Source organism: Corythoichthys intestinalis, chromosome 15, assembly GCF_030265065.1.
Source record: "Corythoichthys intestinalis isolate RoL2023-P3 chromosome 15, ASM3026506v1, whole genome shotgun sequence".
Taxonomy (NCBI): domain Eukaryota; kingdom Metazoa; phylum Chordata; class Actinopteri; order Syngnathiformes; family Syngnathidae; genus Corythoichthys; species Corythoichthys intestinalis.
The window spans coordinates 4,508,075-4,524,724 of record NC_080409.1 but is presented as its reverse complement, the minus strand read 5'-3'; the positions used below and the strand labels follow the sequence as shown (position 1 = coordinate 4,524,724).

The 16,650-nt window shown below is 38.5% G+C and overlaps 1 protein-coding gene across 1 annotated transcript in view; it reads right to left on the bottom strand.

Moving 5' to 3' along the window:
• Positions 1–16,373, bottom strand: part of ankrd6a (ankyrin repeat domain 6a) — a 45,819-nt gene extending 29,446 nt beyond the window's left edge. The window contains exons 1-7 of the mRNA XM_057860314.1: positions 16,237–16,373; positions 12,292–12,396; positions 12,107–12,205; positions 7,864–7,962; positions 7,633–7,731; positions 3,015–3,092; positions 2,579–2,710 (exon numbers count right to left, since the gene is read on the bottom strand). Coding sequence (XP_057716297.1) covers positions 2,579–2,710; positions 3,015–3,092; positions 7,633–7,731; positions 7,864–7,962; positions 12,107–12,205; positions 12,292–12,396; positions 16,237–16,344 — 720 coding nt within the window. The 5' untranslated portion in view covers positions 16,345–16,373. The remainder of the gene's footprint in view (positions 1–2,578; positions 2,711–3,014; positions 3,093–7,632; positions 7,732–7,863; positions 7,963–12,106; positions 12,206–12,291; positions 12,397–16,236) is intronic.
• Positions 16,374–16,650: the final 277 nt, after the last annotated feature.

Here is a 16,650-nt window from a genome sequence, read left to right as displayed (position 1 = left end):
CCAAGGTCGGCCCCCCACATTTTTACCACACCAAATCTGGCCCCCTTTGCACAAAGTTTGGACACCCCTGCTCTACAGCTTTGAACAACTCGAACATCCCGAGACCGAGGAGTTCATAATTTTTGCCAGGAGTCAGGGGCGTTACCGGGGGGGTGGCAGTGCCCACCAACGGACACGCTCTGCCCACCCAAAGAAAACTGGATGTAGTACTAACGGCAGTCTGGGCACCGTGTATGGTATCCCATTCATATAGTACTGATGTGATGTGCCTGCCGATTTTGGTGCATTTTGAAGCATTCTAAGGGGGTCAAATTGAGCTCAAAGGGGCTGCAGAACAAAGAATAGCTATAATAATAATAATAATAATAAAACCAAGTAACCACAATAGGTTACATAAAAATTTTTTTTTAAAAAAACATTGTCACCTGCATGTCCATACTGTTCAGTTATGGATGTGTTCTAAGTCAAATAAAATCAAATCAACTTTTATTTGTTTAGACCAAATCAAAACAACAGTTATCTCTAGGAGAAAACAAAACATGTATTAAGGTGCAGTAGCCCTACGTTGGATTTCGACCTACTTGAGCATTGTAGTTTTTGTTGTTGTTTTTTTTTTCGCCTCCGCCCTCCCTGTACAATACTGAAGAGTGTATATGGTTTTGGTGTTTTTTATGGGGGGTGGAATGGATTACAGTGATCCCTCCATTTTTGGGTTAAAAAAAAAAAAAAAAAAAAAAAGGTTAAAAACTTCCCCGGAGGTTTGTAGCGGGCTAAAGTGGGTAAAAAGAAAAATACCATTGAAAATGACCCGGGAAGTCCGGTGTTGAAATTCCCCAGTGAGACTGGAGATAGAACAAGGTAAGTGGCTATATATATTTCTGACTATTTATGTTGCCTTCCACCCTGCAGATCTCTCGCACACCCCCATACTGGATGTAACCCCAGACCATGATTTTGCCACCACCAAACTTCACTGTTTTCTGAGTGAATCTCGGATACATGCAGGCTCCAGTAGTTCTCCTGCAATATTTGTGATGACTGTGGTGTAATTCAGTGGAAGAATTATCTGAAAAGTCCACCTTTTGCCATTTTTCCAGTGTCCATCCTTTTGACAGGCTGTGGGCCTTGGCAAATGTCACACTGTTTTTTAATTGTCTGCGCCCTGAGAGATCTGCAGGGTGAAATATCAACAAATCTTAGCTGCCTCTTACAATCCTAACCATAAACTGGGACAAATTGTGCAGCAGGATGGTGCTCCATAGCATACTTCAATCTCTACCTCAAGGCAAAGAAAATCAAGATCCTCCAGGACTGGCCAGCCCAGTCACCAGACATGAACATCATTGAGCATGTCGGGGGCAGGATGAAAGAGGAAGCATGGTAGACGAAACCCAAGAATGTTGATGAACTCTGGGAGGCATGCAAGACTGCTTTCTTTGATGTTCCTGATGACTTCATCAATAAACTGTATGAATCCTTGCCGAACCGCATGGATGCAGTCCTTCAAGCCCATGGAAATCATACAAAATATTAAATTTGGATCCCACAGCATCACTACTTAATTCGCTTGTGTTACTTAACATATTTTTGTATTTGAAGTATATTTTTTTGTTCAATTTTCACTCTACTTTCTGTAGGCCACAAAACCTTTGTCGTGCCAAAATTTGACCTATATGTCTTCATTAAATGATGAATCTTTTTTCAGTGAAACATATATTTTCGTACATTCGACATCATTTGGGAGGGTCTTAGCTTTCATATGAGCCATTTCTGAAACCCACTGAATAATTAGGTTATTAGCAATTGTTTCTACAAAATGGTTAAGCGACAAGACTTTTGTCAGGGACTGTATATTCATCAATACTGTAACGCTTGCACAAATTGGCAGCAGAGGAGTTTTACTCATTTTTCGCTAGGCACTCCTGAAGTCATGCACCTCACAACTATAAACAATCGTGGTGTCAGTAACCCACCAATGGGAGCGCTGCGTTGCCGTATCGAACGCACCAATAGGAGCATCGCGCTAACACATTTCTGTGGCGCCGACAGTATTCCTAGTGCTGCTACAATACTTTTCTTTTGAATTTTATTTTGTGCGGTGCATAGATTTTCTTGCGCGCTAAGTCTGTGCAAGCAGTGCCTGATTGCGCACACACTGCTAAGAGGGAACGTTGGCTGCAATGCTCACTGGTGCTCTCATGTGTCAATCACATAGCAGGAACCAATCACACGCCTTGCATGAGTGCACGTGGGTATGTACAAAGCCCCTGAGTCATGTTTGTCTTGCAGCGAAACACCTGCAACCCAAAATGAAACAACAAATATTTTATCATTTCTATTTTTAGAGGAATTTTTTTTTTTTAATCTGCGATGCACAGAATCTGTGAAACGTGAAACCGCTAAATTGCGAGGCATCATTGTAGTGGCATTTCCATTAATTTTGATTGTGAAGGTTAATTTGAGATCTGAATTATTTGACGTGGCTAATGAACAAAGTCAATTCATAAATCAAGGAACCACTGTATACAACATACATATGACAGTGTAACTGTTTAAAATTTGTGAAAAAAAAACCCACCTGATCTTTGAATCTTTTCCCTTTGGAGCTTTTGATGGCAGCAAGGGTAAAATGGCTTTGCAACTGTTTCTCCTGTGTGCTGTCTCTTGGCTCACTACTGTGCATTTCCATCGCAAATGACAAGCTTTTTTGCTAGAACAAAGTCAGAATGGACACAATTTAATACAATATATTGTAAATCTGACACTTCTCATATTTATTATAGTCCTGACAGCTTCACACTCAGTTGCAAACCGCTCCAGTGAGAGTTGACTTGATGAAGCAGCAAAACCATGGTTTATTAAAAAAAAAAAAAAAAAAAAAATACAATTTGATAGATGCGGACCAAATACTGATTTGCTTGACCATGGAGTCTATATGTTGCTAGACTGCTGTTAAATCCCCATCAGAGTGCACTCTTAAACCAGTCATTTCAGACGCCAATGAAAATACGGACCTGAGAATACTTGCTCAGCAGAAGTACGACACGTCTGTGGTCATTCTCTTTTGCTATGTCCAATGCCATCTGACCTTCCTAGAAGTGCATAAAATAAAAAAAGTTTTAAAAATTAAACAAAAAATATTAATAATGACTAGAGGTGGGTAGTTCTTTACGCGTTACAGCTACTATGTTTATTTACTTGAGTACTTTTTTACAAAAAAATTACTTCTAAGAGTAGTTTTACTAAGCCATACTTTTTACTTATACTTGAGTAGTTTCTTGAAGAAAAAAAAAAACGCTACTTTTACTCCGCTACTTTGGGACTGATTTCACCAATGAGACGTCGCAACAATAATCACATGACTCCATTAAACCAATCAGACACAAGCTTGCCGTTCTATGATCACGCTAGCCTGTTCAATCACGTGGTGTCTTTATTGCACCGTAAAAAATGAAGTATTTCACGTAAAGCACTGCCCCAACATGACTCGAAAACGTGGATTTTAACCTCTCTCCAACTCTTTATTTGGTACCGATTGACCACGGAAAACCGGAGAGATGAAAATGGCAACTATTAAGGAACTATTCACCATTCAAACTATGAACTATTTTCTCCACTAGACGGTACTCATGCTCTTTGGACTAATAATGCTTCATTTTTGTCATTTTTTTTCTCTCGAAGGATTTCAATGATATATATACTTTTGTATTTCTTAATAAATGTGTGTGCTTAATGTGGTTATGCTATGGGTTATTGTACGGTATTACTGTAACAAAAGTTCATATAAATAACTTAAAAGAAAAAAAAAAAACATTGTTAAAAAAAAAAAAATTGTAAGTAGTTACTCACAATGTTACTCATTAATTGGTTATTCTTTTTACCAAATACTTTTTACTTGAGTACATTTTTTGGCTCACTACTTTTACTTCAGTAATATTATTTTGAAGTAACGCTACTTTTACTTGAGTACAATTTTTTGCAAACTCTACCCACCTCTGATAATAACCAATAGTCTCACCTTTACTTCATACAGAAAAGATATGGTGTGTCTACGTAAAATTATACTTTTTTTTAAGCAATAGTAACCTTTGAGTATAAATGGCCTTCATGTGAAATAAATATGCAAATACAGATAGTTCCCAGGTTATGAAGTACCCGACTTTTTCGACTTTACGACGCCAAAGTCTAGCCGACCATTTTGTCTTCAGTTGTTTTTTTGTTTGTTTTTTTTGTTGTTGTGTAAACAGTACCTCATTGTACCTCACATTATCTTATTTTTTTACTTAATTTTATGAACGTGTTCTGTCCTCACTAAACGTGAAGTTGTTCACCTTGACAGACAGCAAACAAGGAAATTGTGGTTTCTGAAGCTCTGTACTTTTTTCACTTTTGACAATTTGTAAAACTGTAACACACACACATATGTACACTTATTTTCAAAACGACACACACTTAAAAAATAAAACACTTGACACAAAATAATTGGTGTTCAAACATCCAACTGGTCTGATTGATAGGCCCATGTAAAATTAGGCAAATTCATTATTAAATCCTCCATCATTAAACAAAATACAATACAGTACTTTCAAAGTTATTCTGAGATTTAAGGAGTATTTATGGGTATTTAAAGTGTTAATTCCGATTTGTGCGAACATTCGGGTTATGTCACCAGCAGAGGAATGGAACTCGCTCGTTACCCGGGGACTACCTGTTTCCAAAAAATTATTTCTGTCAAGAGTTTGCACATTAATATCCAACAGCACTCTGCATGGCAGTAGCTCAATAGCAACAACAAACAATAATATAGCTGCAATGCAAACTGCCAATGCCTCTAAAATGGCCTCTTGAAGTTTTCGAATCCAAACCTCTTCCCAGGAAACCACATGTCTGGCTGACAAGGATCGTCAAATCCAGTAATAGACAGGAGTTGCTCTGGCGCCGTGGCATTCAGGAGCTTGAGGCTTAGTTGTCAGTGGTACGTTGCTCCCGCTTGGACTAGTGATTCACCAGAATAATTTCCACAATCTAAATCTGCAGCTAACTTTTCCTCGCTGGGCACTATTATAGAATATCATTATTATGATCTTCATTTTGGACCTCGAATTGAATTTTAGAAAATTTTGCTGTTAACGTGAAGAAAAAAATCGTTTTTGCGCCTCCTCTGTCAACAGTCAACTTTCCGTTCCAATAGCGTTGTATTCAACGTGACCAGGTAGCAAGCAAGGAGTCAGGTGGTGAGTGTTATTAACAAAATTATTAACAAAAAAACAAAAACAAAATAACATTAGAACATATAGATTTAATCCCCAAAATTAAATACGCTATTGTACCAATATGTTTTATATATTTATTTTCAACAGCAACAACAAAAAATTATTTTAACAACAACAACAACAAAAAAGAATCTACCAAAACACTTTCTTTCTCCCTTGCCACTGCTGAAAATGACACATTCCAAGGTGCCGCCATTTTCTGACGATTGGTGGAGCGGGGGGACATCCATTATAAGCACATAATCAAAAGTCAAACCTTAAAAAAAAAAAAGGGGGCGGGGGACTCACAGTGGTCTCAGGACCAGGGCTTCATGTAGAGGGGACTGTGAGTTCCCACTCAGAATAACAGCCTTTGGTCAAAACTCTTTCTCTGTAAAACCCGGTAATACCTGGAACAGTCTACTACTCACCATCAGGCAGTGTCTTTCATGTGTCCTTCATTACAAACTTTCAAAAATCACCTCAAGCAGTGGGTGAAAATCAACCAGTCCTGTCCCCAGAACTTTTAACTTCTTAGTAATTTACTGTACTGTGCTTTATGGTAACCTCTTGTTCTTTCTTATGTATTGTTGTGTCTTTCTGTTAAGTTACCTGCTGATGTAAATTAACATTTTTACTATAATGCGGCATATTTACGTCTTTTAGATGTGTCTGGATAGATTTTCATTAATGTGCACTGTCCTTATCAAATAAATGAATAAACAAATAAAACAATAACAACTTTTACAAGCTTACAATCGACGTTTAAAATGGGAAAATCTTGGTTTAACCATTGAGAACCGTGTTTGTATTTCCATGAAAAATGCTACTTTAATATCTAGCGTCCAGAGGGATACAACCAAGCAACAGCCGAGGAAACCTGATAAATGCGCTTTTTATAGTTTCCCGAGCTTTGGGATGTTCAAAACGTGTCTCACACCTGTCCTTGTTAGGCTTAATAATATCTCAATGTAGAATTATGTGGAACTGTAGTTCACGAACAGCAAAAAAACTTCATGCTCTTGCTGAAACTAGTAAGGCTGTTTACACTGTTACTATAATCTCCCCTACTTCTTATAATAAGAAAAGTCGCTGTTTTCTCATGCACAATGAAAAATAAATGCATCGGTGCTTGGTACTATAGTAAATAGGCTTACTGGGGCCCCCATTCTTCACTTTCCAATCGCGTCTACATCAGCCCTACGTATTCCTTTTGTCAACGTGTTGCGCTTTTGGAGACATTCGTTCACACTGGCTACCACAAATGTTAAACAGCCGTAATATTGATTATTACATGAACCTCTACTTAAGTGTATCAGTATGTTTTTGCACTGTGTTTATACATTATTTTCTCTTTATTATCAGAGGTCTAAGACATTTGCATGCCCAGATACCAATTACTAAATATGAACACTTACAGATCCAAGATAGCAGGTTATTTCTGTGTTTAGCATGTCAGTACCTAACATCTGAATTTTTTTGTGTGCAAAACGGAATGTATTTTAAGACTGAATAAATTTAAAGTTTTGGTGACATACATACATTCTCTGTGGTCTTTTATCAAGTGTTATGTTTGAGCAAGATTTGTTGTCAATTTTATCCATCTTCTCTCTAACATCAGCTGTGAGATCAAGCATTAAATCCTGCGGCCTTCCTGTGGGGAGCATTTTCTCTCCATTCCTCGATGGGTTTTCTCCACATACTCCTGTTTTCTCCTATCCTTGCAAGTAAGCCTGTCTCATTCATTAATTCATCATGCAGTACTGTCTTGCCAACCTCAGGTTTCTAACCACTTTGCGCCATCTAATGACCGAGCCAATCAGGAGCAAGAGGCGGGAGCTGGAGACGTGACGAGGAAGCAAATATCTTATTGAATACTATGACGGAGCGCCAAGCGGTTCTTGTAGATAGGTTTATATACGAAGTTTTGTCTGAAGAACACTTCATTTCCTTATTAAAAGAGGAGCAAAGAACGTCAATAAAGCTTTTTTGATCGGAAACAATGCTTTCGCAAAAGTCACAAAATTAGTCATCCAATAGCCATATATTTTTTGATGGTTCCTTCGCTGAAAACGGTCCCCAATGCATCTTGTCCAGATTGATCTTTGTAAAATATACGTAGCAGACATATGAAACATCCAATCTGGCGTGCTAGGTTAGTTTTGGCCAGCTCTTCCTTGTAAAGGTGATCTTTGTTCTCAGTGGTACTAACCTAGTTAAATAAAAGCTAAATAATGACTGGGGAAAAAAAACTTTATTTCACATGAAGGTCATTTATACTAGGCCTTGTCTGTTCCTTTAACTAAGTCACAAAGCCCACAAACTGTTTCAGTCATAGATTATGCATAGTTGTTTAAGAGTAAAATATAGATATACTCACATGGTTTCTGATGTATGCATTTGCCCCAAAATCCAATAAAAGTTTAACTGTCCTCTTATGACTCAAAGTAGCTGCCACGTGTAGAGCTGTTTCCCCTTTCTGCAAATAGTACACAACAAGTATCACACCCTGAAACATTCAGAGGTCTCAAGTTAAAACAAGAATAACATAACACATTCATTTGCACACTGAATCTTAATTTTCCAGAGACTGACAGAATCACCAACTCACACTGTTTGTTGTGTCTGGGGTGGCTCCTCCAAGAAGCAGAAGGCGAGCAGTCGGAAAATGATCATTTTGACTGGCCAGATGAAGTGCTGTGTTCCCTGCCTACAATAACAACATAAACAGTGGAATGTAGTTATTGCACAAAACCATCACTCAATCAATCCATAAGCCATATGTAGAGTGTAAACAATGATTGGATGCCTTATGTGTCTTAAAGATGGGCACAGTGACAGTATCTAGGGAACAGACAAACTTTTCACCCACACCTACGTTAAAATTATTTTTTTAAGACTATTTATGTATGACGGCTAAATCTCAGCAAAGTGGCATTTTAGAGCAGATTTTGGACTGGGTTGCAACCAATTTACAGGCGTTATTCCTTATTTCTCTCAACTGCTAGTCCACTATCTGGTAGGAGGAGATCGGAGGTTTGCTAAGTGGAAGGTTGACTTGCACTTGGTATTCGAAAGTACAACAGACAGCGTGGACTGTGCTGGCATGAAAAACATTTGTATCACATTTTATGCCATGAAAATAGGGTACGATGCAAGGATGCGACAATAGAATGACAATGTAGAGATACAAAAAAAGGAGCAGTGTAAAATAAAGTGAGTTTCTTTTTCCAACATGAGAAGGAACAGCAATAGGCTAAACTATTTGAAGTAAATTTTTGTTCAACACTGCTGTATTGTTTTGGTGGAGAGATTCACAATTTCTTTTTTTGGAACGTATTGATTTTGTACACTATGTGCACTGCTGCACATACTGCTTTTGGTGTGATTTTGGGAGATTGAAGTAACATTACAAGAAAAAAGACGTAGAATTACGGGATTAAAGTCGTTATGTTACTGTACTGCCTGCAAGGACAACAGCAACTTCGTTTGGGTTTTCAGTCAGTTATTTGCAGCCGAAATCACGGAACACGACAAATGTAGGCCGCAGCCGAGGCCAAGACGAAAATGAAAGCAACCCACCATCTCATCCACCCCTCGCTCTCTCAAAGTTAGAGACGCGGTGTGTTTAGGGACAGCCCAGAAAACACGATATCTAGCACTTCAACATTGCAACCTGAAGAATACATGCAGCCCAATTTGTTACATTACTGTCATTATTTACATTACGTGAACAGGAAGGTGTTTAGTTTCACGTACTTTGACTGCTTGTGACGTATGGTCAGTGGTAACACAAAACTGCATTGTGTGACGAGCAAGGCGTTTTCGCACAGCGGTCTAACTTTGGTCTGAACGCAAGATATACTGTAATTATTGATGTTCGTCGGTGTCTCCTCTCCCCCTCCTTTTTTGGATGTTAAGCTTAATTGTTTTCTATTGGTTGGACCTAGAAGACCTAGCTTTATTTTTTGGGACCATACAGTGGGGCAAATAAGTATTTAGTCAACCACTAATTGTGTAAGTTCTCCCGCTTGAAAATATTAGAGAGGCCTATAATTGTCATGGGTAAACCTCAACCATGAGAGACAGAATGTGAGAAAAAAAAACAGAAAATATCATTGTTTGATTTTTAAAGAATTTATTTGCACATCATGGTGGAAAATAAATATTTGGTCAATACCAAAAGTTCATCTCAATACTTTGTTATGTACCCTTTGTTGGCAGTAACGGAAGCCAAATGTTTTCTGTAACTCTTCACAAGCTTTTCACACACTGTTGGCCCATTCCTCCATGCAGATCTCCTCTAGAGCAGTGATGTTTTGGGGCTGTCGTTGGGCAACACGGACTTTCAACTCCCTCCACAGATTTTCTATGGGGTTGAGATCTGGAGACTGGCTAGGCCACTCCAGGACTTTGAAATGCATCTAACGAAGCCACTCCTTTGTTGCCGTGTGTTTGGGATCATTGTCATGCTGAAAGACCCAGCTACGTCTCATCTTCAATGCCCTTGCTGATGGAAGGAGATTTTCACTCAAAATCTCTCGATACATGGCCCCATTCATTCTTTCCTTTACACAGATCAGTCGTCCTGGTCCCTTTGCAGAAAAACAGCCCCAAAGCATGATGTTTCCACCCCCATGCTTCACAGTGGGTATGGTGTTCTTTGGATGCAATTCAGTATTCTTTCTCCTCCAAACACGAGAACCTGTGTTTCTACCAAAAAGTTCTATTTTGGTTTCATCTGACCATAACACATTCTCCCAGTCCTCTTCTGGATCATCCAAATGCTCTCTATTGAACCGCAGACGGGCTTGGACGTGTACTGACTTCAGCAGAGGGACACGTCTGGCAGTGCAGAATTTGAGTCCCTGCCGGCGCATTGTGTTACTGATAGTAGCCTTTGTTACTGTGGTGCCAGCTCTCTGTAGGTCATTCACTAGGTCCATCCGTGTGGTCTGGGATTTTTGCTCACCGTTCTTGTTATCATTTTGACGCCACGGGGTGAGATCTTGCATGGAGCCCCAGTTTGAGGGAGATTATAAATGGTCTTGTATGTCCTCCATTTTGTAATAATTGCTCCCACAGTTGATTTCTTTACACCAAGCGTCTTACCTATTGCAGATTCAGTCTTCCCAGCCTGGTGCAGGTCTACAATTTTGTCTCTGGTGTCCTTCGACAGCTCTTTGGTCTTGGCCATAGTAGTGTTTGGAGTGTGACTGACTGAGAATGTGGACAGGTGTCTTTTATACCGATAATAAGTTAAAACAGGTACCTTTAACACACATGTAACGAGTGGAGCCTCCTTAGACCTCGTTAGAAGAAGTTAGACCTCTTTGACAGCCAGAAATCTTGCTTGTTTGTAGGTGACCAAATACTTATTTTCCACTCTAATTTGGAAATAAATTCTTTAAAAATCAAACAATGTGATTTTCTGTTTTTTTTTTTTTTTTCCACATTCTGTCTCTCATGTTTGAGGTTTACCCATGTTGACAATTACAGGCCTCTCTAATCTTTTCAAGTAGGAGAACTTGCACGATTGGTGGTTGACTTAATACTTATTTGCCCCACTGTATTGTGATAAAAGAAGGGCGAAAAAGGAAAATATCATAGACTTCATAACGTATTGACGGGACACGGGCGCGGGGCCGATAAATAGGGGGCCTGCATTGTTGGCGAGGTCGTCAAAGTGGAATCACAGAAAATTGAAAAGTTGAAAATTTTTGTGAATAAATGCTTAAATTCCTGAATTCTTTAAAGATATGGACGTAAAACAGTCTCGATTCTTCATTAAAAGCAAAAAGAACCCGTGCAGTTAGTATTTATTTTACTTAAATATGTCGAAACTAGTCGATGCTAGTCTGTTAGTATAATGTAGCTAGCGGCTGCCTTATGTAAACAGAGCTTTTCCGGTGAAAATTCTTGTGAATAAATGCTTAAATCCCCAAATTCTAGACATGGACGTACAGGCTCGATTCTTGGTTAAAAGCCAAAAAAAACAAAAAACTGTGCAGTTAGCATTTATTTTATGCAAATATGTCGAAGTACAATGGTAGTCTGTTAGTGAAAGTAGCTAGCGACCATTTTATGTAAACAGAGCATATCCGGTGAAAATTCATGTGAATAAATGCCTAAATCCCCGAATTCTTTTTAGATATTGGCGTAAAACAGTCTCGATTCTTGGTTAAAAGCAGAATTTTTTTTTTTTTTTTAAAAAGGGCAGTTAGCATTTATTTTACGTAAATATTGTGAACTCTGATGCCAATGCAGTACAGGCTAATTTCTCCCATTGATTTTTTTCACAACGTTTCAAAATGCATGCATTGTACGAAAAATATAATAATTACCTTGAATCCTCGAACAAATCACTCTTGAGACAATCCTTCCTGTTTGTATGCTGTACAGCTTTCGTACTTTTTCCAAGTCTTTGAATTGAATGAAGAGTGAATTAAGTCTTTATGTATATTGTGTTTGTGGTAATATGAAAAATCCAAGCTAGTCTTATTACATGTGTTCAGACATCTGCACTTTTGGTTTAGTGAGTTGGTACTGTATTACTGGGTTAACCAGCGCACAACATTGGCATTTCTTGCGCACTCTCTCTGTCATACCTGAACCTTTCTTGTCTTCTTTCTGTCTCATTGGTCATTAGGTGTATTCACTCAACGCATGGTGTCCCTGCAGTAACTGAAGTCGTAATAAGCTTGTAACTCTAAGTATAACCAGATAGCATTTATACAGTATATTCAATCGTTTTTTTTGTTTTTGTTTTTTTTTTCATCACCATCCCCCTTGTTCTTTCTGTTCGCCCCTTTCCCTTCTACCCCCTACAAAAAACAAAACAAAAAAAAACATACCTTATTTTTTATGTGTAAATTAGCTCCTGCTTTGATCAGCAATTTCACACATTTAAGGAAACCATGCCACGAAACTTCATGCAGAGCAGTGTTGCCGTCCTCAAATGAATCCAGAAAACGATTTAATCAGACATAAATTGTGGCTTCTGAATGTCAATGTTTACTGTGCAATAAACGCAACTCACTCTGTTTTGGAGGTCTAGTGCACAGCCAGCTTGAATTAGAGCTGCGATGGCTTCACTATTTCCCAAGACAGCAGCCTGATGTAATACTGTCTGGTGGCCAAGGAACTGTAAGAATATTGAATGGTTAGTAAACTTTTTACTTCAACGTCATGATATGTACATTTAAATTTACAGTCTTCTTTTCTTTCTGAAAACATTTCCATTTAATCCATTCAATATCAGAGCAAGGTAAAGACTAAAAATATCCTTAAATGTCTGCTAGAAGGGTTCAGGGTGCCAAAAATACAGTACATGTGTACTGTATAAGGAAAGTAGTATCCAGTATTGTATCTGTATTTACTACAGAGTGATATACAGTATTTTGTTACATTAGATATAAATAGATATCATTATAAATTAATTACATTAAAGTCCATTATGCAAAAAATTGACCCATTATAAGTTAACCCATTGTAATAGCAACTTATTGTGCGTGCACATGAGCTCAACCAACGGCCAATGAAATAGATAAATCTAATTAAATGAACAAATTTCATCTTAACACCTGGAATGTAACCAGTTCGTTCCATTTTTGTAGTTACAAAGAAACTTTGAACTTTAAAAAGATACATTAATGAAGAAAATGTGGGTTTGTGCAAATAAAACAAGTTTTTTCCGCTAGAAGAAGAAATGCGCACCTATATTTGTATTTTCTTTTAACAGTTTAAACATTGGATTGTTCCTATTTCATTGATTTGTCATGCAGTACTTTCTTGCAAACTACAACTGTTCATCCACTTTCCCATTTGTCTTACAGTGGTAGAAAAAGTATCCGAACCTTTTGGAATTTCTCACATTTCTGCACAAAATCACCATCAAATGTGATCAGATCTTTGTCAAAATCACAAAGTGAGTGAGACAGTGTCGGCTTTAACTAAAACCACCGAAACAATTACAGTCCCTGACAAAAGTCCATTTTGTAGAAACAATTGCTAATAACCTGACTTTTAAATATAACCTGACTAATAACCTGACTTTTAATTATTCATTTCAACTTCACTGTTTTGTTGTAAAAGGTGGATTTTTCAGATGAATCTTCCATTGAATTACACCACAGTTGCCACAAATATTACAGGAGACCTACTGGAGCCCACATGGATCCGAGATTTATTCAGAAAACAGTGATGTTTGGGGGTGGCAAAATCATGGTCTGGAGTTGCATCCAGAATGGGGTGTGCGAGAGATCTGCAGGGTGGAAGGCAACATAAATAGTCTGAAATATCAACAAATATTAGCAGTCTCTTACATTCCTAACCAGAAAAAGGGAGACATTCTGCAGCAGGATGGTGCTCCATCGCATAATTATATCTCTACCTCAAATTTTCTCAAGGCAAAGAAGATCAAGTTCCTCCAGGACTGGCCAGCCCAGTCACCAGAGATGAACATCATTGAGCATGTCTGGGGCAAGATGAAATAGGAAGCATGGAAGACGAAACCCAAGAATGTTGATGAACTCTGGGAGGCATGCAAGACTGCTTTCTTTGATGTTCCTGATGACTTCATGAATAAATTGTAAGAATCCTTGCCAAAGCCCATGGAAGTCATACAAAATATTAAATTTGGATCTCACAGCACCACTACTTAATTCGCTTATGTTATGTAACTAGGGGTGTAAGGGTACACAAAAATCTCGGTTCGGTAAGTACCTCGGTTTTGAGGTCACGGTTTGGTTTATTTTCGGTACAGGAAAAAAACAAAATGCGAAATATAAATGTGCTAGTTGTTTATTACACACTTTCGTGCTTTCAGCAATAGGAACATTAGCCTATACAAAGCTAGAATTCTGCTCAAAAAGTAGCGGGTATTTAAAGACAATCCAACAAAAATTTGCCTTTCAGACCCCACGTATTGGTCAGCTTTCTTTCTGAAAGAAAGAAGAAAAAAGAAGTCCTGTGCTAAAGAGAAACGCAATCCCAATGACAAAGATTTTAACGTGTATTTTACAAATGAAATGCCTCAATGAAAATTTTTTTTTTTCTTACGAACGGTTTTCAAAAGCTTTATTGGTGGTTTTTCTCAAGTTAAAGCGCCACACAGAAATTAATAAATTTAATTGTGTAAGCAGGATGTTTGTATTATTCTTATTATTTAATTACAGGTGTTTTAGCTCATTTCAATTTATTTTATTTAAATGGGCTATTGTTCATTTTATGACGTGTTTATATTTTACAAATGTGATGTAGTATTCATTTATATTGTATATTTTATGTTGTATAACTTTAGTTCCTATGTGAATATTAGTTCCTACTTGTTTTATTTGGGTAGGAGTGTTTTGTATTGAACACGGGGCCGTGTTGGTTATTATTATAGAAGAGAAGACAGCAGTAAATCAACAAAGACAAGTCAACTGTGCCCCGATCTACCACTCAAGAGATCTGATGGACTCAAAAAGTAGGTTACGATTGCATATTAGTTTGAAAATCGACCAGAACCACCGTATTATTACACGAGTGACTTCCGGCCCGATCCTAGCTAGTAGTATTGACGCAGGAGGGCTGCGTCTCGCGTCAAATAATAAACTCTGCTGTTCTTTTCGCGTGCGTCGCGTTGAGCGGCTTCTGGGACGCATCTAACACGCGGCCGCACTGCGACTGGTGTGCATTGGCTGATTGACTCTAATTGCGTTCTCGCGGCGGCCACGTTGTCGCGCCTTTGACGTTTCTGGACTGTCCTACCGTGTTGGTCCTCATTATAGTAGAGAAGAGGGAGTAAATATAATCTACACAAAGAAACTGTAACCTGATCGACTCACAGCCTCGAAAAGTAAGGGTTATATTACGTCAAAAACTCGTTCGGTACGCGTCCGTTCCGAACTGACTACCACGTACCGAAATGGTTCATTACTATTACATGTACCTTTACACCCTTACATGTAACATATTTTTGTATTTGAAGCACATTTTTTGTTCAATTTTCACACTACTTTCTGTAGGCGACAAAACCTTTGTCGTGTCAAAATTTGACCTTTATGTCTTCATTAAATGATAAATCTTTTTTCAGTGAAACAAATATATTTTCGTACATTTAACATCATTTGGGAGGGTCTTAGCTTTCATATGAGCCATTTCTGAAACCAGTTGAATAAGTCAGGCTATTAGCAATTGTTTCTACAATTTGGATAAGCGACACGGCTTTTGTCAGGGGCTGTACATTGAATGCCTACACTGTTAATATGTTGGTGCTATCGTCAGCTAGATGTATTTCCGGTTGACACCATGTGGGGGGCCTGTTGACCAGGGAAAGAAGGGGATGGGGTGGGGGAGTCTATAAGGGGTAGAGTGTACACAAATCAGCTCTGTGATCTAGAACCCAGTAATCGTGTGAATCCCTTGTGAGTGTAAGCCCGTTGGCGACCGACCCGCAGACGAGCGGAGACGCCACGCGGGCGCCAACCCAGGGCCACAGCCCCCACCCAGCCAGCCCGGGAGGGAGGGCGGGCGGAGGGCAGCGCAGCCCATCCTTCCTCCCGCAGCCCAGCAAAGGAGCCATCGTCGTTTTATTCTAAATTAGATTTTAGAGAAGGCAATAGGTTATATCCATTTCCTCCCAGTTGTGGATCCATTACAACTAAAATCTGATGTTTCAATACATGACATAAACTTGCATGTAACGTAACTAAAATTTTTCGAGAGCATAAAGTAAGAAATGTAACATTAAACTAAATGATCATACTGTATTTAAATACTGTATATGACAAACAGGTTTGAACAAGAAACGCCCCTCACTAGGCGAAACATTTACTTAATATTTTCATGTCAACTAGTTCTCCAGAACTGCCTTTTTGAGATATAGTGCATTTTTGTAATTTTTTAAAAGACAATTGATAAAGGCAACTGCAGTACATTGAACCAGTTTGCAGAATAAATAAAATTGTTATTATTATTTGAAAAACAAAAAATGTTTTACCCTGCCCTCCATACGCTGCAGACTTCTTACGCTGTTTTGAATAAAAACAAAGAACATCCAGAAAAAAATCCCACAAAACCTTGCAAAGAGCGAGTGGCAGTGCTGCATAAGAGGATGATAACTACTGCTGTGCCAACATCCTGTTCCATCTGCGAAAGTGTGTTGAAATGATGCCAGCTGTTGTAGTGCATTAGAGATGCTTAGAGAGAAAGCAAATAGGACACGACATGTACACCTACCCAATACTTAATCCATGCTTGGATACTGTTAAAACATTTAATCATCTTCCGTTCAGCTGTGCTGCCAAATTAATACAAAGCATGTCAGCTGATTCACACACACGCACACAAATGCACACACACTGATGGACACTTGACGCCGAATGCCTTTGATGATTCTTTCTCAAAAGCGTTT